The sequence below is a fragment of the Myotis yumanensis genome, unplaced genomic scaffold (genome assembly GCF_028538775.1).
Source record: "Myotis yumanensis isolate MYYU_CA2020_CCGP unplaced genomic scaffold, mMyoYum1.0.hap1 SCAF_13, whole genome shotgun sequence".
NCBI lineage: Eukaryota > Metazoa > Chordata > Mammalia > Chiroptera > Vespertilionidae > Myotis > Myotis yumanensis.
In genome coordinates, this window is record NW_027223764.1 from 45187680 (window position 1) to 45212030 (window position 24351).

At 37.6% G+C, this 24351-nt stretch overlaps 1 protein-coding gene across 2 annotated transcripts in view; it reads left to right on the plus strand.

Moving 5' to 3' along the window:
- The window catches only part of ADK (adenosine kinase), a 483761-nt gene extending 467911 nt beyond the window's left edge, over positions 1-15850 (plus strand). For both annotated transcript variants that reach the window (XM_070433037.1, XM_070433038.1), the window contains exon 11: positions 15026-15850. In XM_070433037.1, the coding sequence (XP_070289138.1) occupies positions 15026-15150 (125 nt within the window). In that variant the 3' untranslated portion in view covers positions 15151-15850. The remainder of the gene's footprint in view (positions 1-15025) is intronic.
- Positions 15851-24351: the final 8501 nt, after the last annotated feature.

Sequence of the window (24351 nt, forward strand, 5' to 3'; positions counted from 1 at the left end):
ATGATTCATTAGATCATGGACCCACTCTGCTAGGATCTGAGCCAAAGCCATGGAGAATACCAACAGAGTCTGAGATGAATCATGTAGCTCTCTGAAGACAACCAACATACAATAAATAACTTTACCAAGCAGTGGAATAGATAAGTGACTTGGGGACATGATGCTTTTTTTTTTTAAATCCACACCCAAGTATATGTTTTTATTAATTTTAGAGAGAGGAAGGGAGGAGAGAGAAACATCGATTCTAGAGAGAAACACTGATCAATTGCCCCCTGCCCCAACCGGGGATCAAACCCACTACTGGGTATGTACCATGACTGGGGATCGAACCTTTGACCCTTTGCTGCCTGGGACAATACTCCAACCAACTGAGCCAGACTAGCCAGGGCAATGCATACATATACTTTTAAGCAGTTCATTTTGTTTGGGGAGTTTTCCTTTAAGTAAATATTAAGAATTATTTTAAAAATGGAAAAACTATTCTTTAGTCCATATCATTTTACCAATATCTTGAGTCTGTATGTGTGGCCTATGTGGTGAGTAGCTGCAGCACCAGGAACTCTCATTCATTGCTGGTGGGAATGCAAAATGGTCCAGCTACTTTGGAAAACAGTTTGGCAGTTTCTTAGAAAACACTCTTACCCAGATGAGTTGCAAACTTATGTCCACATAAAAACCTTCATACAATGTGTATAGCAGCTTTTCATAATTGACAAAATTTGACCAAGATGTCTTTCAATAGGTGACTGATTGAACAAACTGGTACATCTATGCAGTGAAATATTATTCAGCCATAAAAAGAAATGAGCTATCAAGCCCTGAATAGACACAGTGGAGCCCAGCTGATGTGGCTCAGTGGTTGAGCATCAACCTATGAACAGGAGGTCACGGTTTGATTCCCAGTCAGAGTACATGCCTGGGTTTTGGGCTTGATCCCCAGTAGGGGGCCTGCAGGAGACAGACAATCAATGATTCTCTCTCATCATTGATGTTTCTATTTCTCTCTCCTTCTCCCTTCCTCTCTGAATTCAATAAAAATATATTTTTAAAAAGACACAATGGAAATGTACACACATAGTGCTGTATGAAAGAAACCAATCTGAAAAGGCTACACACTATATTATTCCAACCATCAGTGGTTGTCAAAGGCTCAGGGTAGGAGGTAGGGAGGGATGAATAGGTGGAGTATAAGGAATTTTTAGGGGAGGGAAACTATTCTGTATGATATTGTAATAGTAGATAACAAATAATTATAATTTTCATATCCTATATAATGAACAACACAAAGAGTGAACCCTGATGTAAACAGTGGACTTCAGTTGTTAACAATGAATCAATATTAGCTTATCAATTGTAACAAATGTGCCATAATAATGCAAGATGTTAATGATAGGGGAAACGGTGATGGGGAGGATGAGAGACTATAAGGGAACTCTGTACTTCCTGTTCAATTTTTCTGTAAGCCCAAAACTGCTCCAAAAAAGTCTATTAATTTTAAAAAAGCCAAAGTAGAAAAACCTTTTTCTACCAATTTCTTCAGTTTGTGTTGGAGCCCTATATTTCCCAGCTTTGTCATTATAGGTACTATGGCTTAGACCTGTGTCCTATGTTTTTACCAAAAAGTTTGTTTCATTGATATCACATAATAGACACTCCTTTTTGCTTAATTCTGTCAGGAAATCTCCCAGCGATCTCTGCTAGGAAAGCATTGGTCTTTGAGTTTCCATTCCACAGATGCAGATGATTTATCTGGCATATAGCTTCTATAGATGAAGCCTTCACTTGGGGAAGACTGTGCTAACGCTCCCCCAGAAACTCTCTCATATGATGCTTCTAATATTGCCTATGTTTCCCTAAGCCTAAGAGTAGAAAAAGTAGTGGAGATCTTTATGACCTTGAGGAATCGTTTAGAAGACTGACAAGTATCAGTGTATTTACACTGATATTTATACTGATTTTACTTGGTGGAAGGCTCTGTTCCCAAGTGGTTACAATTATTAATGAACTCTAAAGGCATGAGTGGGAAACTATTGGAACAAAACATCGCTTAGCTGAAATTTTTGAATGAGTTATTCTTAACCATTTTTCTGAACAGTTAAATGTCCCCACAGTATTCCTTAAAATAATGTTTATTGGCTTTTTCATTATTAAAGTAAAGTGCTTGCTGCCACTCGGCTGCTTTGGGCCACAGCAGGCCTCCTGCTCCCCAAGCCCCAGCACCCTGGGTGCCCATCTGCCCCCGGTGGGCAGCCCTGGGCGTAGGTGCAGGAGACAGGTGTGAGCACCAAGACGGAACACAAGCAGCCTTCAGGTCTGTTACTGGGACTAATATCCCAGGGGCAGACGTAGAAATAAAACGTGAAGAGGTAAAAAAAAAAAAAAAAGTGCTTATTGTAGAATATTTAGGAGAAAAGAAAACCAAACAAAATAAAAATCATCTCTGAAATCTGGAAATAATAAGATTGTTTTTTTTAGATACACACAAAATTTTCATTTTTTTACTATTTTGAATAATGTTTCTAAAATGTATTGCATGGACCTGACCAAAGACTAGAAGTGGAAGGAAACACATGCAGGAATTTACTAAAGTCAGGACTTGAAATCTTGGATACAGGAGCACACTGTTCTATCTGTGCAGCTCTTCTATACATGTAAAATTATTTCAAAATAAAATATTGTAACACAATAGGAACAGGATGGATTAATTAGATATGGCAGTGGAACAAAAATACAACTATATAAGGAAAATGAAGGTTGATCACTACTAATCATGATACTCAAATTCTAGATAAAGAGTTAAATGACCATAAATAAACTAAAAGAAAATATAGGCTAATACTTATCTCATGGTACTAAAGACCTTTCTCAGCCTAAATTCAATGGAAATTTATTTTTAAAAAGAGAAATATATCACCCATCAACCTATGAACCAAGGAGGTCATCGTTCGATTCCCAGTCAGGGTATATGCTTTGGTTGCGGGCTCCATCCCCAGTGGGGGGCATATAGTAGGCAGCCGTTCAATGATTCTCTCTTATTGCCGTTTCTATATCTCACCCCCTCCCCTTTCTCTCTGCAATCAATAAAAATATCTTTAAAAATAAATAAAAGGCAAATGACATAGTAAGGGAAAATATTTGCAACAGATATATTCTTTATTTCCTTCTAAAAGTCTTACAGTTTTCCCACTCATCGTTCCTTGATACATCTGAAATTTTATTTTTAATATGAAATGAGGTAATTTTATTTTTTTTAAGTCAAAACTAGTTGCCTAAACACGATTTTCTAGTAAACCTCCCTTTCCCTGTGGATTTACAATGCTAACTCAGTTGTAGCTCAGTTTTCCACATTTTTATAGGTATGTTTTGGGACTATCTTTTTTTCTTTCTTTTAAGTCTATATCTATTTATCTACATGCCAATACTGTACTGTGTTGTTTTATGATGTGTTGGATCTGGTAAGGCAAGTCTTTCCTATCTTGTTTTTCTTGAGTTGGAGTGTTTGACTATTCTTGATCCTTTGCTTTTTTATACAGATTTTAGAATCAACTTGTCAAGTTCCCCAAAACCTTATTGAGATTTTGATTGAATTTCATTAATGAATCTTTGTATCCAAGAACCTGGTATATCTCTCTATTTCTTTAGGTCCTTTAGATAGTCTTTCAATAAGGTTTTACAATCCTCTTCATCAAAGACTGTCATCCTGAGTTGCTTTTGTATCTTTTTTCAAAATACTTTCATTTTAATGTTGCTGTTATACACATGTGTACTAGTATATTAAAAATATGTGAAGCCCTAATCAGTTTGGCTCAGTGGATAGAGCATCGGCCTGTGGACTGAAGGGTCCCAGGTTCGATTCTGGTCAAGGGCATGTACCTTGGTTGAAGGCACATCCCCAGAAGCGGGTGTGCAGAAGGCAGCTGATCGATGTTTCAAACTCTCTATCCCTCTCCCTTCCTCTCTGTAAAAAATCAATAAAATATATAAAAATATATGTAAATAAGTTTGTATATTTCTCTTATATCTTTCCAAACTCTCCAATAATGCAATCCATGCAAAGAATCTATGCATAGTCCAACAATGAATAGATTCATTGGAGTTTTCTATATACAATCCTCTTAACTAAAAATAATGACAAGTTTTCTTCTTCCTTTATACTTCCAAAAATTTTTTTATTTTAGTCTAGTCTCACTGCTCTTGTTAGGATCCCATGCTATATTAAATATCATTGATTATTCTCTTTAATAGACTGCGTGTGTTTTATTTACTTCTTAATTCTACTGGTTTTAACACTTCTGATACAGATGGTAGGTATTTCTTTTGCAATCAGAAAAAAATTTCCCCTTACTTTCTTAAACATAAACTAAATAGGCTCTTAGTGAAGGCCCGGGAGGTCATCGTAGGTGTAATGTGCATGACCATGAAAGCTGCCATTGCTTCAGGTCTCGTATGTGACATATTGCTCTATTTCACAGTGTTACTTTCCTCTGACCTTTAAATTACACACTTAAAATCCATTTTACAACACATATACATGTGTACAGATTGCCAGGTAAACAAAGTGCTATACTACAAAATGTATAATGACTAAGATTTAGCATAAAATGAGACTTTAAAAGCAAATATATGTATATATGCTTTAAAATGTTTGACTCCACATATATATTGTGGTGTGCTGTATATTAAAGTTCTTTGGAGACTATGTAAGAAATAAAGACTTAGTCACTGGTGTATACTTATGGCAGGAGCATTGGGAAGACAATTTGAGAATAGCAAGATGCTAACACTTGTAAAAAATAAATCATTAAAACTTCATTCTTCCCAGTTCATAAGTCAGTGTGGCACAGTTTTCTTATTTGATGACAACCAGAAAAGCTGTCATCCTTTTGCTGTGAATGTTAAATGAACATAATGGAGCCTAAAAGTTTTCAGCCACCATGAAAACTTTCCATTCAGTAACTGTATATGGAAAAGGAAAAATTGTCCTACAGATTTGTTCATTTCCTTCTAAAGTATCCCTAGCTCTTAAGTGTCTCCATTAAGGTTTCCATACCTGACAATATTTCTCAGTTCTCTGTAAATAACACCAAGAAAATTCTACACATTATATTTCTTCCACTGTACTCTATGGAATGAGCAACTTAAGTTAGAAAATCCCGTTGCCTTTGCCCACTCTAAGCATTCCACCTCTGTGTGGTTTGTGGGAACTACTTTAGCACCTCCTCCTCCGCCTCTCTGCAGTTTAAATATGTTTCAGGCCTCATCTCCAACACTGGATTTAGTTATGCTAAAATCAGTCACTCTCTTTAACATCAGTAAAAGAAAAACCAAATGAACTTAACAGAAGATAATAAGCTGTACCAATTGTTAATGGACAGAGGTTTATTCTAAGAATTCTGGACCTGTCATTATTCCAAGACTCAGAGTCAGCCAAATTTAGTGCCAGGGAGAAGACTTCATCCATCTGTGCCTCATCAGCTAGAGACCTAAGGCCCTTGACATGGTCTTAGGGTGGGAAAAGCCTGAGAGGCCCTATGATAAGCCTTTCTATAAAAGAATCGGAGAGAAGTTAGAGGTCACAGAGAGAAGGAACCTAAGTAGAAAGGCATGCCCAGCCAGCGTGACTCAGTGGTTGAGCATCGACCTATGAACCAGAAGGTCACAGTTCAATTCCCAGTCAGGGCATATGCCTGGGTTGCAGGTTTGATCCCCAGTGTGGGGCGTGTAGGAGGCAGCCAGTCAATGATTCTCTCTCATCATTGATGTTTCTCTCTCACTCTCCCTCCCTTCCTCTCTGAAATCAATAAAAATATTCTGTTTTGAAAGGCAACAACTGCCTCAACATGTGAGTTCTTGATTTGGAAACCTGTGTTGATGTTTCTTGTTCTCCCATGTTATGCTTCCTATTCCTGTTCTCTTGGCTGTGTTGAAAGGCATCTATGCAGAGCTTTACCTTTCATTTTCAAGATAATGGCACCAGCAAAAAAGACTCCTAAGAATTGTTTTCATATTGAGCATATATGCCAAGTCAGTTATTTAAGATTTTGCTTCTTGAATTCTTGGTTGGCCCAAAATCTTTTAAAAAATATGTCTGCAAGCCACCTTTATTTCCTGTGGTGTTTTCCAGCCATACTTTTTATAATTCACCACAGTGAATGAAAGAAGTATGAATAAGCACTTTGTTTACTTGCTGGTATATATAAATTTATATATATTAACATATTGTCGGTATTTTTTTTTTTACCTAAAAAAATACTTTTTTGGAATAATATCCCCAAAATGCAAAGAACTTTTAAAAATGGGTAGTAGACCAAAAATCCTATTTAAAAAATAAGTAGAAGAACAAACAATTCACAGAAAGAGATTGGTTCTTTAAACATAAAAATATGTTCAGCCCTAGCTGGTTTGGCTCAGTGGAGAGACCACTTGCGTATGGACCAAAGCGTCCTGGGTTCAATTCTGGTCTAGGGCACATGCCTGGTTCCAGGCTCGATCCCAAGTAGGGGGCGTGCAGGAGGCAGCCTATCAAAGATTCCCTCTCATCATTGATGTTTCTATCTCTCCCTTTCCCTGCCTCTCTGAAATCAATAAAAATATATTTTAAAAAAACAACCTTCTTCCCTTTTAAATAAATAAATAATATGTTCAGCCTCACTCATAATAAGAGAAATACGAATTAAAATTACACTGAAGTATCATTTCTAACCCATCAGGTCGACAAAAATTCACATGCTTGCCAGCACACTTTGCTGGTGTGGTTATAGGGAAGCAAACACGCCTAAACGTTACTGGTGGGAATACAAAATGGTGTGACGCCTATGAAACGGAATTTGGCAATATCTAACAGAACTACTTATGTATTCAACCTTCAACCCAGAAATTCTTAGAAGAAATGTGCCCCAAAGATTTATACCCAGCAACACAAAAATACATAGGCAAAAGGTTATTCATTGCAGCATTATTTGAAATTGCAAAGCATTGGAAAGTATATGAATATCCACACATAGGAGATGGGTGAGTAAACTGGTGTGTCCATACAATCAGGTACCATGTGGCTGTCAAAAAGAAGGGAGGAGATCTCTGTGATTGATACACAGTGATTCCCAGGAGATATTTTTTAAATATATTTTTATTGATTTCAGAGAGAGAAACATCAATGATGAGAGAGAATCACTGATAGGTTGTCTCCTGCACGCCCCCTACTGGGGATCCAGCCTGCAACCCAGGCGTGTGCCCTGACCAGGAACTGAACCATGACCCACTGGTTCAGAGTTCAACACTCAACCACTGAGCCACACCTTCCAGGCTCCAGGAGATATTTTTAAGGGAAAAAAGCAAAGTGCAAAAATTATATATACAGTGCTACCTCCTTCTATGTAAAGAAAGAAGAGGAAATAAGAACATGCACATATATTTGCTTACCTTTATGAAAAGAAACAGGAAAACAAACCAGAAAATAGTGCAATTGGGGCGTGAGGGCATAGGGTAAACGGAAGTAACATTTCTCTGAATATATTGTTGTAGAGATTTACTTTTGGAAACATGTTAATATTCTACATACTTTTTTAAAAATTAACAAGGATAGAAGGGGGAGTACTTAAACTGGAAGTAAACCAAAACCCAACATTTTTTCAACCTTAAGTAAAATGAGCCACCCCAACGTGGGGTGGAAAAGAGAATTAATCTAAGTAACATTCTAAAGACACTGGTTGAGTACATAGGAAACGGCAAACCCAATCAACTCTTTTTAGTAGATTTTGTTTTTTTAGAATTAGGGTAAAGCAATTTTGAAGCAGTTTTAGGTGTGTTAAAACTGAGCACATAAGTAAATGTGTTGACTTGTTGGAGCTAAAATTCTCACTGTAGAAGAAATATAATAATGACGATGGAATGGGGGAAGGTAAGAAAGGATCCTGTGGGAATGGATTGGAATAGGAAGTACTAGTGTCAACTAACTTTCTAAAATAGGTCTGTGTATACACATATGTACCCTCTAATGTATATAAGGGAGTATGTGTATCTGTGAGTGTGTGTCCGTGTATACGTCCAGCTCTATTTGCTGACAGGGTCCAGAAACAAAGCATGCACCTACCACCACCATCTTGGTCTCTAATACCATTCTACCCTAATAGGAACCAAGTATTTTTGGAGAAAATGACTGATTCCAGGGTTGGGGTAGAGTGCATATGCGATGAGCCTGGAACATTGTGCCAGAAAGTACGTGTTCAAAGATAGTGTGAAGGCATGTCCAAGGACACCAGAGCCAGCATGAGGTTGAGAAAGGTTTTGCTCCCGCCAGCAAAAACTGGGACATTTTGAGCACGAAATTAATTAGAGACTGTAATGAATTATGCACCATTGATGAAGAAAGAATCCATGCCTCCTTCCTGATCATAAATAGATTAACACTAATCAATGTGAGTGGGGTAAGCTCTTGCACATAGGAGGTAGCCAAGAGCTGGCTGGTAAATGTGAAAGGAGTGCTGGAGTTGGAAAGTCACTGCAGTCTGGGCACTAAATCTGGGATAGAGTGGGGGCTTTTGATGAAGAACAGAATATTTGCATAGTCTCAAAGTATCTATCAACAGACTGCTTGTTACATGAAAGGGAAAAATAACTATAGAATGGAGATAAGACAACTCCATCATCAAGTGATCAAAATTAACATCACCAGTGAACAGCAGCTGGACACAACGTGCCTCTAAATATGATGTCCTCAAAAGGACACACATAATTTTTCCAGTTTCAGAATCTGTTCCTTCTTATTGATGATGGAATGCATAATCTAGAGGAAAATTGAATTTAATCAAGAGGAAATATCTGACAAACCCAAAATGAGAATCACTCTATTAAATAGGAGTAGGAGATGACTGTATTCTTCAAAAATGTCCCTGTCAGAAAGTCAAAGACTGAGGAAATGTTCAAGATTAAAGAAGACTAAAAATATGATAAATCCTAGACTAGATTCTATCCTGGAAGGAAAAGTGCTCTAAAGGACCTGACTGGTCATTTGCAATATGGACAGTAGATGAGATAACGGTACAGATGTTTTACATAAATGGATGACTGGTTATGTAAAAGAGTAACCTTCCTCTCAGGAAAGACACACTGACGTATTTAAAGGTAAAGAGACATGATAAATGCAACCTGCTCTCAATAGTTAAGGGGAAAATATGTAGAAAGAGAATATATGTGCACAAAAGGAGTAATATGTTAATAATAAGAACATCTGGATAAAAGATATATGGGTGCTTTTTGTATTTTTTTATTCTTGCAACTTTTTTCTGAATTTGAAATATTTCCAAATAAAGTGTTTTTAACACTTTAGACCAGCTAAAAACAAAAAATGTAAACTTAAAAAATTATGTTGGAAAACATTATGCTAAATGAAATACTAGTAAGCCAGACACAAAAGGACAAGTATGGTATGGTCCTACTCATATGCAGTCCCTGGAATAGACAAACTCATAGAGCTAGAAAGTGGAAGAGTAGTTACCAGAGGGCAGAGGAGAGGGGGATGGAGAGTTATTGTTTAGTGACTATAGCATTTCTGTTGGAGTGAAGAAAAGTTCTGGAAATGGATAGAGGTCATAGTTACACAACACTGCATGGTATGACTTGTACACTTTAAATGGTAGTTTTTAGGTTATTTATATATTACACAATAAAAACTATCTTGGGGTGTTTATTCATATTATAAAAGGTTCTCTATGAGTCTTTATACGCTCCCGATGCTTAAACCATTTCACACAGCTCTTGGATTCACATCAGCGACAGGTCCACTTATAATTGATTATATAACATCTGTAGTTCATCTCAGTTGGTTTTTGAAAATAGGTTATTGAAAAACTGATACTCAGTTGGGACAAAGGTCTTAGCTTTTCTCTGCATCCAGGTTTCCACTTGTCAAAGCAAATGCCTCTGCAGAGTCCTCCACGTCAGTCCTCGCTAGCTGCCCTCTTAGCAAGAGGATGCTGGTGCTTAATGCTTCACAAAAATATTTCAACAACATGAGCTTCTCTCTTTCTCACAAGGATTATACCAGGAGGAATGAGGAAAACAGATGTTGCTCATAAGGCTCCTAATAGACGTGTTTCCATTGTAAGCTGATCTGACTCTGAATTTGGCATCTGCTCCATTCGCTGTGGTGGGCTGAGCGTTTAGCCTCACAGTTTGGCTGAAAGTGAATAGTGACCTTTGACTGTTACCTGAAAACTCAATGATAAAATGCTCTCACTAAACCTCTCGAGAGGGTGACTTCACATTCTAAGCACATGTCTTCAAAACACATCACTCCATTTACTAAGTTAATTTTATCCTTTGGTTGGGAATACTTACTTATTTTATCTGATACAGAGCATTCCCCAAATCTAACGGGAGAAGCCTGTGTGGTCAGAATGGCAGAGGAGAAAGGACATAAATCTCATATAAGGCTCTCTACAGGTCACTGTACCACAGCTTCTCAATTAACCTTCATCCGCCCCCACGCCCCAGACTGCCGGGGCCTAGGTGGGAATCCTGGAAGTCTGGCTAGGAACAGTTTCTCATTACCGTCTGTTCTTCTGAGGATTTGAGTACCACTGCAGCAGCTCAGGTTTCCCCTAGAGGGGAAGGAGCCCCAGGCCCCACCTAATACGATGTAGCTTATTTGTAACTACAACACTCACTTTGTTTTATAGTTTTATGGCAGTATAATTGACATACAGAAAACTACACATATCTAATGTGTACAATTTTACAAATGTTGACATATGTGTACTCCTGTGAACCCATCACTACGGACACAGCCATTCCTAGTATATCCACCCTCTTTTGTAACCCTGCCCTCCTGTCTGTCCCTTCTTATTCCCATTTGGATTGTTTCCAGTTTGGGGCTATTACAAATAAAGCTGTAGCATTTATTTACAGTTATGTGTGTGGATATATGCTTTCATTTACCTTGGGTTAAATACCCAGTAATAGAATAACTGGGTCATATGATAGATGTATGTTTAACTTTTTAAGACACTGACAAATGGTTTTCCCAAGTATCTTACCATTTTATATTCCAATAATCAGTATGTTAGTGTTCCTGTTGACCCACACCCCTTGTCAACACTTGGAATGGTCAGTCTTTTTTCATTTTAGCCATTCTAGTGGGTGGGCAGTGGTATCTAATTATGGTTTTAATTTGCAGTTTTCTAATCACTATGATGTCAAACATCTTTTCATGGGCTTATTTGGCATCTTTTTATCTTCTTTAGTTTATTCAATACTTTTGCCCATTTTTTGTTGGGTTGTTTCTTGTTTTATTTTTTATTAATTTTTATAGGATGAAGAGAGAGAGAGAAAAACATCAATTTTTTGTTTCACTTATTTATACATTTATATGTGCCCTGACCGGGGATCAAACCCATAACCTGGGCATATCAGGACACTAACCAGCTGAGCTACCCTGCCAAGACTGTTGGTTGTTTCTTGTTATTGATGTATAAAAATGTTTAATTTGGCAAAGTCTAGATTATATTTTCTTTTATAAAAGATTGTACTTTTTATGTCTTACTTGACACATTTCATACCGCATAGAAATCTCTAAGACATACGCCAGGGACCGCACGTTTTTGGGCAAACTGCATGTTATTTAAATCATCATAACTACAGATCATAATGCACTTTAGGTGTTGTTTTTCAATAATTATAACATTTTTATTTACAAAAACAATTAAACAATTAAAGTTCCTAGTACTTTTTTAACGTATGGTACTGCGTAAAACATTTTCTAAAAGCGCCAGGAACTTGAAGACGAAGACTATTCGAATGACCAAAATACAATGTAACTGCAATGCTTTATGGGTTCGTGCAATTATATAGTTTTTCATAGATTGACCTGCACGGTTTCCACCAATGAGATCGCTTCATTCGATGTGGACAAGACAGTGTGTTGACATCTAAGGTCCTTAACAGATGGCGCGCGAAACACGAGAAAGCTCGTGAGCGGTCCTTAACAGATGGCGTGCGAAACACGGGAAAGCTCGTGAGCGGTACGAAAGGTGTTAAGAGATCTTTGGCAAATTCAAAAGCACTAAAATGTTTTTCCAATTTTTTTTCTGAGTTTTATAGTTTTAGTTCTTATATTTAGATCTGTAATCCATTTCAAATTAATTTTGTAGATGATGTGAGGTAAGGGTTGAAGTTTTTGTTTGCTTTACATATGGCTGATCTAAGACCATTTGTTTAAAACACTGTCCTTTCTCCATTGAATTGCTTTGATATCTTTGTCAAAAATCAATTGACCATATAGAATAGATTTATATCTGGACTCTTTGTTCAGTTTCACTAATCTGTTTATCTAGCTTTGTGCCAGTACCATAGCATCTCCATTATTTTAGTTCTATAAGTTTTTTAATCAAGTAGTCTTCTTTTTCAAATTTGTATTTTGACTAATCTAAGTCCTTTGCATTTCCACATAAATTTTAGAATCAACTTATCCGTTTCTGTAAGAAAATCCTGCTGGAATTTTTATTGGCATTTTGAATCAATAGAAAAATTTCTGCTTAGCTGATAACAATATTGAGTCCTCTGATCTATGAGCACTCTGTATCTCTTTAATTATTTAGATTTCTTTTATTTCGGCATATTTTGTCATTTGCAGTGTGCAAGTCTTACACCACTTTTGTTAGATTTATCCCTAGATTTTTTACACATTTGATGGTATGGTAAATAATATTTTAATATCATTTTCTAATTGTTCGTTGCTAGTATATACAATTGCTTGTATATTCACACATTACTAGTATGGAAATTCAGTTGGTTTTTATATAATGATCTTGTATCCTGCAACTTAACCAAACTCACTTATTAATTCTAATAACTTTTTTCTAGAACTTTTTTCTTGTAAGATTTTCTACATAGGATTTTTCCAATTTTTAAATTAAATTTATTGAGGTGACATTGGTCAACATGAACATATAGACTTCAGGTGTGGGTTTCTATGTTATAAGATCTGTATATTGCACCATGTGCCAACCACCCAAAGTCAAATCTCCAGTCACCATATACTAGTACCCCCCTTTCACCCCTCCCCCTTCACTCTGGCAACCACCACACTGCTGTTTGTGTTCACAAGTTTCAGTTTTATATCCCACATAAGAGTGAAATCATACGGTTCTTCGCTTTTTCTGACTTATTTCACTTAGCATAATGTTCTCAAGGCCCATCCATGTTGTTGTAAATGGCACTATTTCATCCTTTCTTATGGCTAAGTAGCATTCCATTGTGTATAGGTACCACATCTTCTTGATCCTTCAATCTTAACATTATTGATATTATAGGATATTTAGCAGCATCCCTGGACTCTAAATGCCAGAAGCACCCCCACCCTAGTTATAATAAACAAAATTGTCTCCAAACATTGCCCCATGTCCCCTGGGGGGCAAAATTGCCTACTATTGAGAACCATAGACACAGACAATCTTGCCATCTGCATGTAAAGACAGTCTTACTTCTTTTTCAGTCTTGATGCCTTTTATGTATTTCTTTTGTTTGCCTGTTGCACTGGCTGTGGAGTCTCAAGAACAGTGTTTAAGAGCAAACATCCTTGCCTTGTTCTTTAGCCTAAGGGGAAAGCATTGAGTCATCAACTTTAAGAATAATATTAACTGGAAGTTTTTCATAAGGTCCTTTATCAGGTTGAGGAAATTTCCTTCTATTCCTGGTTTGCTGAAAGTTTTTATTAGCAGTGGATGTTGAATTTTGTCAAATGCTTTTTCTGCATCACTAAGATGATCTTATGGCTTTCGTAGTTAATATGGTAAATTATATTAATTTTTTTAACATTAAACAAACTTGCATTCTTAGGATAAACTCCTCCTGATCATAATTTATTATCTTTTTAAATATACTGTTGGGTTGGATTTGCTAACATTTTCTTCAGAATATTTGCATCATTTCTGAATATGTTATCAGAATAATTCTGGCTTATGGAATGAATTGGAAATATTCCTTTTCCGTTTTCTAACGTATTTGTATAGCATTGATATTTTTTTTTTTCCTTAAATATTTGTGACACAATTTGGACCTGGAATTTTCTTTATGGGAAACTTCTTAACTACAAAATTAATATATTTTCCTTATTATCCTTTTAGGTATAGATTCTATAGTGATATCACTATTCCCAGTATTGGTGGTTTATGTCTTGCCTCTTTTTTTCCTGACCAGTCTGCCTAGATATTTAATTACGTCCCATTTGGACTCCCACTTCCATCTTCTCACTTCAGTGAGACTGTTGAGCGCTGCCTGGTGGTTCTCCTTGTGTCGTGGCCTGGTACCCCCAGGCATGAGCTGGAGCTTTCCTTGTTGTACGGCTTTCCTTGTATGTCCTTTCGTGGATCATTTGTGGCTGATGTGCAATATTTGAAAAACTTTTTTTCATGTATATTGTCTTTATCTTAATTTTTCTGGAGAAAGGTAAATCTGGTTCCTTTCATTTCATTTGGGTCAGAAGCAGAAGTCCTCAAAACTGTTTTCTACTCTATTCTATTTATTTTGTTATCAGCTGATCCATGGTACTTAACTATAGAAATGATCTTGCTCTTACTTTGGGGATGAAAGGGAGATGTAGGGTCCTTCCTAACTTTTCAACTCTCAAACTTGTACTTAGAGAGACATCCAGATGGTGGGATTTTGTCCAAAACAATGTGCTAGGAATAAAAGCACAGAGGAAATCCAGAGAGGCAGGGAGGAGGACAAATAACTAATAACGCCTCAGCTATAAAGACCCAAGAAAATATTATTTGGCCAGTATTTCTTACTCACAGTCACCTCAAAGCTAAAGGAAAGAGTGATCGTTTAGGCTTAGAAAGTTAGTTGCCATGTCCCACCTCAAGCTCTTTAAAAGAAATATCAGGGGCAGCTCATGATGCTTGGGGGAAGACCTCCCCACCAGGCTGAAGAAGGGTGTAGGTGTCTAGACTGTTTTCTGGTCTGACCCAGTGACATTTCCGATGCCGTTGCCTGGTACTCACGGTCTTCCCCTTTGTCTGTGTTTCAGGTTTCCTGTCTCAACTGGTGTATGACAAGCCGCTGACTGAGTGCATCCGTGCTGGCCACTATGCAGCAAGCGTCATAATTAGGCGGACTGGCTGCACCTTTCCCGAGAAGCCCGACTTCCACTGAGGAGGCGCAGGAAACCCAGGCCCAGGGGGCACAGACACTGCCCGACTGCTTCCTGAGAATCCCCAGCGTAACACAGAAAATGATCTGCCACCTTTTCCTACATAATAATGGTCAATCTTAACTTAGAATGTGTAGTAATGCTCAGTAGAATCTTTATTCTCTCAACAAACTCAAAAATGATTGTTTATTTCCATAGTGTGATAGTGCCACTTAAATGTCAATTAAACAGGAATATAACATTTCAATAGAAATTTTTATTTCATTTTCAATTACTTTGTAAATTCATGTGTATTTAGCAAATTGATCAGGTTTTTTTACATTTCTGCTTTGAATGCAGGTGCAATTTAATATAATAGATATTTTTAAAGGAATTAACCTAACACATCAATCTTTAGCTTTTTATACAAGTATATTTAATTTAGGGATGTATGTGTGTGTGTGTATGTGTGTGTGTGTACACACATTCATACATATATGTACCACATATACACACAATAAATAGCCAAATAAGGTACAGAAATATTTACCTTGCCAAGTTATGCCAAATCATCTCTTCACTGTATAATCAAATATATCATAAACTTTGGATAATTAAATAACTTGCCAAATTATAAATTATATTATAATATTCAAATCATAATCTTATATTTACTTATGGTACTCTGTAATTTGATACAAATAAAAGCTTGTGATATGGGAATTTTTTCTGTCTTTGCTCTGTCAGTGCTCAACAAACTGAGAAAGAAAAATCATTATTTAATATTGATCCCTGAAATGATATCGAATTTGTTACTGGAGATAGAAGAACAATATATAACACATTGAAAAATAATAATATTGGAGACCAAAACATCACTGTTTTAAGGAAGATGAAATGGTACAATAGAACCTCAGGAGTCAGACTTACCTTCCCATGATCTTGGGAAAATTACTCAGCCTCTTTGAGCTTCAATTTCTTTTCTGTAAAATGGGATAATAGCACCAATGTACAAGGTTATTGAGGTGATTTGAGAGAGAAAACAAAGTATAAAATGCTTGGTGCAATGCCTAATAAGTGCTTAATTACTATTTTTATAATGATTATTGTTATTGAAGAAAAAAGGATAATATTTATAAAACTGAATTAAATCATAGAAAAAGGTTCAAGTTTTTGTTTTATGTTTAGGTAAACTTTAAGGTCTCCAATGCCTGCTTGTCCTTTTGGAGTATTATTGAGATAATTAATGTACCAGAGAATCTTCCATTTTAAAGGATACAAATCAGTGGTTTTAGTATATTCACAAAATTGTGCAGCCATCACTGTATCTAAACCAGGCACATTTTCATCACCCCAAGAAAGAAACCCTGTACATCCCAATCCACCCCATTCTCATCCCCTGGCAACTACTAGTCTATCATCTGCCTGTGTAGATTTGCCTGTTTTGGACATTCATAAAAAGGGAGTCATATAATGCGTGTTCTTTTGTGTCTGGCTTCTTTCACTTAGCATGTTTTTAAAGTTTATCCATTTTGTAGCCATGTATCAGTACTTCATTTCATTTTTTTTTTTTTTTTTTTTTTTGCCAAATAATATTCCATTGTGTGGATATACACTTTGTTTATTCATTCATCAGTTGGTGGAAATTTGGGTTAACACTTTTTGCCTATTATGAATACTACTGCTATGAACATTCAAGGACAAATTTTTTTCAATTTTGGGGGGTATATACCTAAGAATAGAGTTGCTGGGTCACATGATAACCTTATGTTTAAATTTTTGAGAAACTGCCAAACTTTTTTCCGTTCTCACCAGCAAGGTTGGAGGGTTCCAGTTTCTTTCTGTCTTTGCCAGTCTTGATATTATCTGTTTGATTATACCATCTTAGTGAGTGTGAAGTGATATCTCGTTGTGGTTTTGATTTGCATTTCCCTAATGACTAATGACATAGAGCATCTTTTCATGTGCTTTTTGGCCACTTATATTTTCCTTTGGAGAAATGTCTATTCAGATCCCTTGCCCATTTTTTAATTGTGTGATTTGTCCTTTTATTATTGAGGAAAACCCTTTACATATTGTAGATATGTCTTTTACTAGATATACTAGAGGCCCTGTGCACGAAATTTGTGCAAGAGTAGGCCTTTACAGACCCGGCTGCCTCAGCCCTTGCAGCCCCGGCTTCATCTGGAAGGACATCAGGACAGTCCTTCTGCTGTTCAGCCATTCAGTCGATTTACATATTACGCTTTTATTATTACAGATAATTTACAAATATTTGCTTCCATTCTGTGGGTTGTGTTTTTACTCTCTTGATAGTATCCTTTGAAGCACAAATGTTTTGATTTGTTTGAAGTTCAGTTTATCTATTTTTTTGTCAACTGGGCTTATGGTTTCATATCTAAGAAATCATTGCCTTATCCAAGGTCACAGAGAAAACAACCTATGTTGTCTTCTAAGAGTTTTTGCTCTTATGGTACATTTAAGTCTTCAGTGCATTTTTAGTTCACTTTGTATGTGTGTAAACTAAGTATCTTGCATAGGAATGTTCAGTTGTCCCTGCACTCTATTGTAAAGATTATTTCCTCCACTATTGAAATGTCTTGGCACCATTGTCAAAAATGAATTCACCATAATGTAAGGTTTTGCTTCTGGAATCTTGGTTCTATTCCACTGGTCTACATGTCTCCTGTAGGCCAGTCCAGGCCATCCTGATTACTGTAGCTTTGACCAGTGTTGAAATCAGGAAGTGTGAGTCCTCCAACTTTGTCTCATGAAAAAATTAGTTCAAGCCTTAGCTGGTCTGGCTCAGTGGATAGAGTGTTGGCCTGGGGACCACAGGGTCCAGGTTTGATTCCCATCAAGGGCATGTCCCTCGATTGCAGGCTCCTTCACCCTGGTCCGGGCTCGGGCAGGAGGCAACCAATCAATGTGTTTCTCTCACATTGATATTTCTCTGTCTTTTTCTCTAAAAATCAATGGAAAAATACCCTCAGGTGAGGATTAAAAAAAAAAATTAGTTCAAGTGGTAGGGTATCTTTATCATATTAAACTACTACAGAATGTATTTCTCTTAGATAACTAGGACGGACACTGATAAACCTTTTCCTAGTTGTTTTTTCTTTTTTTTAAGAGAAAATATCTTACCCCAAGACTATTGATCAAGTACACTCACCAACTAGGCTTTTCAAATAGTCACTATTTTTAGAAGTCCAAACAACCTTGGCTAGAAGCTATTATTCTTACCCAATTTGGGGGAGCAAGCATTGTAATTTTTCACTCTTTCAAACCAGAGGTGCATAATATAAAGATTGTTTTTGGACATACACAAGCCTGCAAGAGAGGCATGTGTTTGGCTGATAGTCTAAAAATACTGCCGGTGTTGAAATAAAAATATGCTCATTTAATAATATTTCCACTGGATAAAATAGGTTTAAAATGTTAACATCTTTTATGGTTCAGTAGTAGTTCTGTGTTCAAGGTCTTGGCTTTGTGTCCTCCTGGACAAGCTCCTGAACTGCTCTGAGTCTTGGTTTTCTCAACTGGAAAACATATCCAACCCCAGTGATATATGAGGGAATGTGAAGAGAATGTATGAATAAAAACAGTTTATATGAATAGTAAAATAAATTTAAATATGAAGTAGTTTGATGTTTTACGAAGGCACCAAAGCAATCTAATAAGAGGAAGTCTTTTCAATAGACAATGCTATATAACAACTTGATATCTCTACGGGGGGTGGGTATGGGGGACAAATTAGACATGGGTCTGGTCATAACATAAAAGCTAAACTATTATGCTTCTAGAACAAAGCATAGGAGAATATATTCACAGCTTGGGGGTAGGCAAAAGTTTCTTAGAGACGAATTTGATACACTAACCATAAAAGAAAAAATATTGATGAATTGAACTCCAAAAAAACAAGCTGCAGTCCAGGAAAACATACTCACAACACGTATCTGATAAAGAGCTAACATCCAGAACGTACAGCAAATCCTCTGTTGTTGATAGCTTCCTGAAAACGGCTATGCTAACCAATTTTGCCATGGGTTAACTGATGGACAGACGTGTACCTTAGGAACTTAACCTTACTTAAATCAGTCAGTCTATGGTAAAACTGTTAGTGTGGCAGTTTCCAAGAACCTATCAACAACGTTAAGTGAGAACTTAACTGTATTAAAAACTCTTACAACTCAATAATGAAAAGACAAACAGATAACCTTACAAAGGAAAATACATGAATGGCCAATAAGCACGTGATAAAGTATTCAGCATCATCAGTCACAGGGAAACGGGATATTACTGCACTAGAATGACTAAGAGAAGTGACAACACCAAATGTTGGAGAGGATGTGAAGCAACGTTGCTAGTGGAAGTGTAAGATGGAACGAGCTTTGGAAGAAGGCCTGGAAGTTTCTTATAAAATTAAGCCCATCTATTCTTTGATCCAGCCATTCCACTCCTGCTATTAACCCGAAAGAAATGAAAGCACATGCCCACTGAAAGACTTGCATTAGACTATTTAGAGCAGGGCTCTTCATTGTTGCCCAAAACTGGGAACAGTGCAGCTAACAGTAGGAATAGAGATTAAAACTGTGGTGCAATCAATGGAATAATACTCAGCAAAAGAAATTACCGGTGAAATGATCTCAAAAACATTTTACTGGGTGAAAGAAGCCAGATATGAAAAAGTATTCATCCCTCACTTGATAACTCTCAAATCTGTTTCTGACCCTAATTCCCTCCTGAGATTTAGGCTTGAAACTCACCAGTCAGCCCCTGGGGATATCCCACAGGCCCACTGATTGTCACAAGATTCCATATATATGAAGTTCTAGAACAAGCAAAACCAACCTATAGTGAAAAAAATCAGAACAAGGGTTGACTTTGTGGGAGAGGGGAGAAGTGAAAACTGACTGGAAGGGAAATGGGACTTGGAGTTGATGGTGATGTTCCAGCCACAATAGGGCTTACACAGATGTATGAATTTGTCAAAACTCGGGGAATATTTTACTCAAGTTGCGTCATTTTTTTAATCTGACGCAAACATAATTGAATTCTAAGCAAATAATTGAATTCTAGTTAATGATATGCACACTGGTAAAGTGTATTTATGTCTTAAACTTACAGTAAAGGGCATCAAAAAATGAATGGAATGATGAGATAAAGAGCAAAATGTTAATTGTAGAAAGGTAGTCAATAGATGGATGTTTGCTACATATTTTTCAACATTTCTGTCTGGTTGAAGTTTTCCCAATGTTGGAAAAATATGAAGTACTTAATTAGAAAAACCTATTAAACTTGACTGATAGCATCTCACGAAGAAAATAAAACAGTAGATAACAAAACCATATGTATTATTTACTTCAACATGTAACTTTGTTCGTGAGTTCCAACACAAAACTAGCCAGCCTTGTGCTGCTGCAGGGTCTCTTGGGGCCACCACATCTCCAGGCTCCTGTCTGAGCATGGGACACCTTCTCCTCAGCCCTAATCTACCTGGCAGTTGGAACATTCGTGAACCACCCCTGCAAACACCAACCAGACATCTCCCAATCCAGACCCTGAACTCACTGACCACAGGAAAACTTTGATTGTCAAATCCAATAACTGGTTTTCAGTCGTTATCCAACCTCACCTTTTCTCAGCATCTGACTTACAGGAAGGACCACACTCTCTGGAAACTTCTCATTCCCTTGACTCTGACACTTCTCCTCATCCTCTTGCCACCTTTGCAGCCTCTTTGGTTTAGGACACTTCCTCTGTCCTCCTTCGTTGACACTCTACACCCACAAGCCTTTTCTCTCCATATGCTCCTCCGAGGTGGCCGAGTTGACTTCCACGAATTCATCCCTCACTTGATAACTCTCAAATCTGTTTCTGACCCTAATTCCCTCCGGAGATTTAGGCTTGAAACTCACCAGTCAGCCCCTGGGGATATCCCACAGGCCCACTGATTGTCAAAACAGAACTCGCCTTCTCCTGAACACCCAGGTCCAGTAAGTTCCTCGTTTTTCTATCTCCATTAATAGAAATAATTCTTTCTGACTTTATCCCTTTCTCACTGACACAGCTAATTCATCACCACGTTCTCTCAGTTCTCTCTTAAATCTCTCCTGCCTCTTCATCCCCTCAGGTATCATTTAGACCTTCATCACGTATAATTTCCCCAACTCTGGCTCTTCTCCTTCATTAGGCACTCCCCCTCAGCATGGGATGCCTTGCTAAAGTAGAAACACAATCAGTTCCCTGGTCTTTCAATTCCTCAACATTCCACTCCCAAACAGCCTTCCTACTGCCATGCTCCTTATAACCCTACACTCTGGCCCAAACAAACCTAGAGAACTTTTCCTTCTACAACTACTCATATTTAAAGATTCAGTTCAAAGTCAAGCCCTTTAAAAAGTTTTCTCTAAACTTCCCAGGAAGTTAGTTGCTGCTCCATCCTTTTCTCTCTCAAAATACATTGCACATTTCCTCGTTGTAATTTATACAATCAGAATGTATCACATAATTGTTTATTGGGTATATGCTTTCTCTTAGGAGATACTGAATGAATGTTGGCTCAATGAAGTCCTTTCACACTCCTCCAGTTCTCTGCAGTGAGTCAGACTTAGGAAGGGCAGTGACCAAGGATCTTAGCTGCCACAACAGCTATAATTGCTCATATTGTCTGAACTCTTCCTTCTCCATTCTTGGAAGTCAGTCCCCTAAGTGGGCAAGAGAAAAGGGTACCCAGATTGCCACAGCTGGGCCCCTTGCCTTCACCATCTCTAATCATATAATCTACTTGCAAATAAATGAAATGTGATCATGTGGTATGGTGTAAGCTTTTATCCTTTGTGACCTTGATCCTTTTTCAACTCAGAAAAAGCTATAGTGTACGGGACCTGGAATTTGAAGATTGAGTTTTTAATCACTGAACTAACCCTCTCAAGAGGGAAAATGACTCCATCACTCTGAGCTTCAGTTCCTCCTCTTTAACATGACTTGGGCCTGGCCTGCGTGGCTAGTTGTTGAGTGAACACCTATGAACCAGGAGGTCACAGTTATTCAATTACCAGTCAGGGCTCATGCCAGGGTTGTGTGCTTGATCCCCAGTGGGGAGCGTACAGGAAGCAGCCAATCAATGATTCTCATCATTGAAGTTTCTGTCTCTCCCTCTCCCTCTCTGAAATCAGTAAAAAAAAAAAAAAGTTAAAAAAAATGACTTGGCATGCCCTGGCCAGTGTTGCTAGGTGGTTAGAGAATCATCCTGGACACCAAAGAGTCAGGGGTTTGCTTGCCGGTCAAGGGTGCGTACCCGGGTTGCATAATCCATTCCCTACCCTGGTCTGTCTGTCTGTCTGTCTGTCTCTCTCCCCGCCTCGCCCTCGCCCTCTCCCTCTTTGCCTTCTTCCCTTCTATTCTCTCTCTTAAAAATTAATGGAATAAATATCCTTGGGTGAGGAACTATAATAATAAAAGCATAATATGCTAATTAGACCGGACAGCCTAACAACCTTCCGGATGACCTTCCGGACAAAGCCGGGGCTGCGAGGGCCGAGCCCCTTGCACGAATGTCGTGCATCGGGCCCCTGGTTAATAAATAAATAAAGACTTGGAATGAGACCTTTGTAAAGACCTAGCACAGTGGCCCTGGCCGGGTAGCTCAGCTGGTTAGAGCAGCATCCCGAAAGACCAAGGTTGTAGGTTCCATCTCCAGCCAGGGCACATACAAAAATCAAGCAATGAATACATAAATAAGTGGAATAACAAAATTGATGTTTCTCTCTCCCCCTTTCCTCTCTCTCTAAAATCAATAATTTTTTTAAAAGACCTAGAACAATGTGTAAATATGCATCAGTCATTCATTTACTCAACAAATATTCACTGACTGCTTATAAGTGCCAAGTAATGTGCTACATAAAGGTGCATAGCTCACTAAAAATGTGAGTTTGCTTTCTTGCAAGTGTGCTTTGGACTTTGTAATGTTTTTAGTGTTATACATAGGGCTGTTTCCCTCCCCCCTTCCCCCCCCCCCCATCCGTTCTCCCTGAGCCAACATAATTTTTCTCTGAGTTTCTGCTGTAAGGACTGCTAAGTAGCATGTAGTGATGGTTAACAGCCTGGTTTTAAAGCCAGACTTTCAAGGTTTAAGTCCTGGCTATGCAACTTTTTAGCTGTGAAACATTGGGTCAGTTGCTTAACTTCTGGATACTTTGTTTTCTGCATTTTTAAAACACAAGAATACCTGCCCCATTAGTTTGTTGTAAAGAATAAAAATGCTAATACATGTAAATCTTAAAATGTTGCCTGGCATTAAGTAAGGTGCTTGAGAAGTGGTGGTTATTATTTGATACCTACAGTTAGCTCACAGACTACTTAACCTTGCCATGAAAATCAATTCTAGCCCAAGTACAAGAAAGCCATTAGATTAGAGACTTTGTTTCTCATTTATATTCATTTAAATAACTGCTTGGATTTTTTTTTTTTTGAGAGAGAGAGAGACCTGCACTTTCCAATATGGTAGCTACAACCCCCTGTGGCTACTGAGCACTTGAAATGTGGCTAATTGGAAGAGGAGTATTGTGCGTATAAAGTAAACCAGCTTTTAAAGACTTACAGGAAAGACATTAGTGAAAATTACAAAGTAAGGAACACCAAAGTGTGCCCCGCTAAAAAAGCAACTGAAAACTGGCAAAATCTGTTAGAACCAACTTTTTCAGAATTCTTGTCAGTAATCAAAAGCTTAAAGCAACTTGGGAAGCATTTTTTTTTTAAGAGAAACAGCTGCATCTTGATGAGATTAGTGAACTTTGTGACACTTTAACTTACCCTAATGCCATCCCCACACTCCAAGGAATGCAAGCAACAAAAAAGCATGGCCCAACCTGGAGGAAAAAAGAGCAACAATTAGAAAACTGTCCATGAGGAAGCCCAGGCATTGGACTTACTAAACAAAGACTATAAATCAACCATTTTAAGTATGTTCAACAGCTAATTGAAAACATGTCTAAAGAACTAAGGGACTCTAGAAAAATAAAAAAGAGAATGAACTCATGGGCATGTACAACAGTGTGGTGATTGCTGGAGTGGGGGGCCAGGAGGTGGAGGAGGATATGGGGGAATAAATGGTGATGAATAGAGACTTGACTTGGCATGCTGAACACACTATACAGTGTGCAGATGATGTGTTGTAGAATCGTGCACCTGAAACCTATATAATTTTGTTAACCAGTGTCACC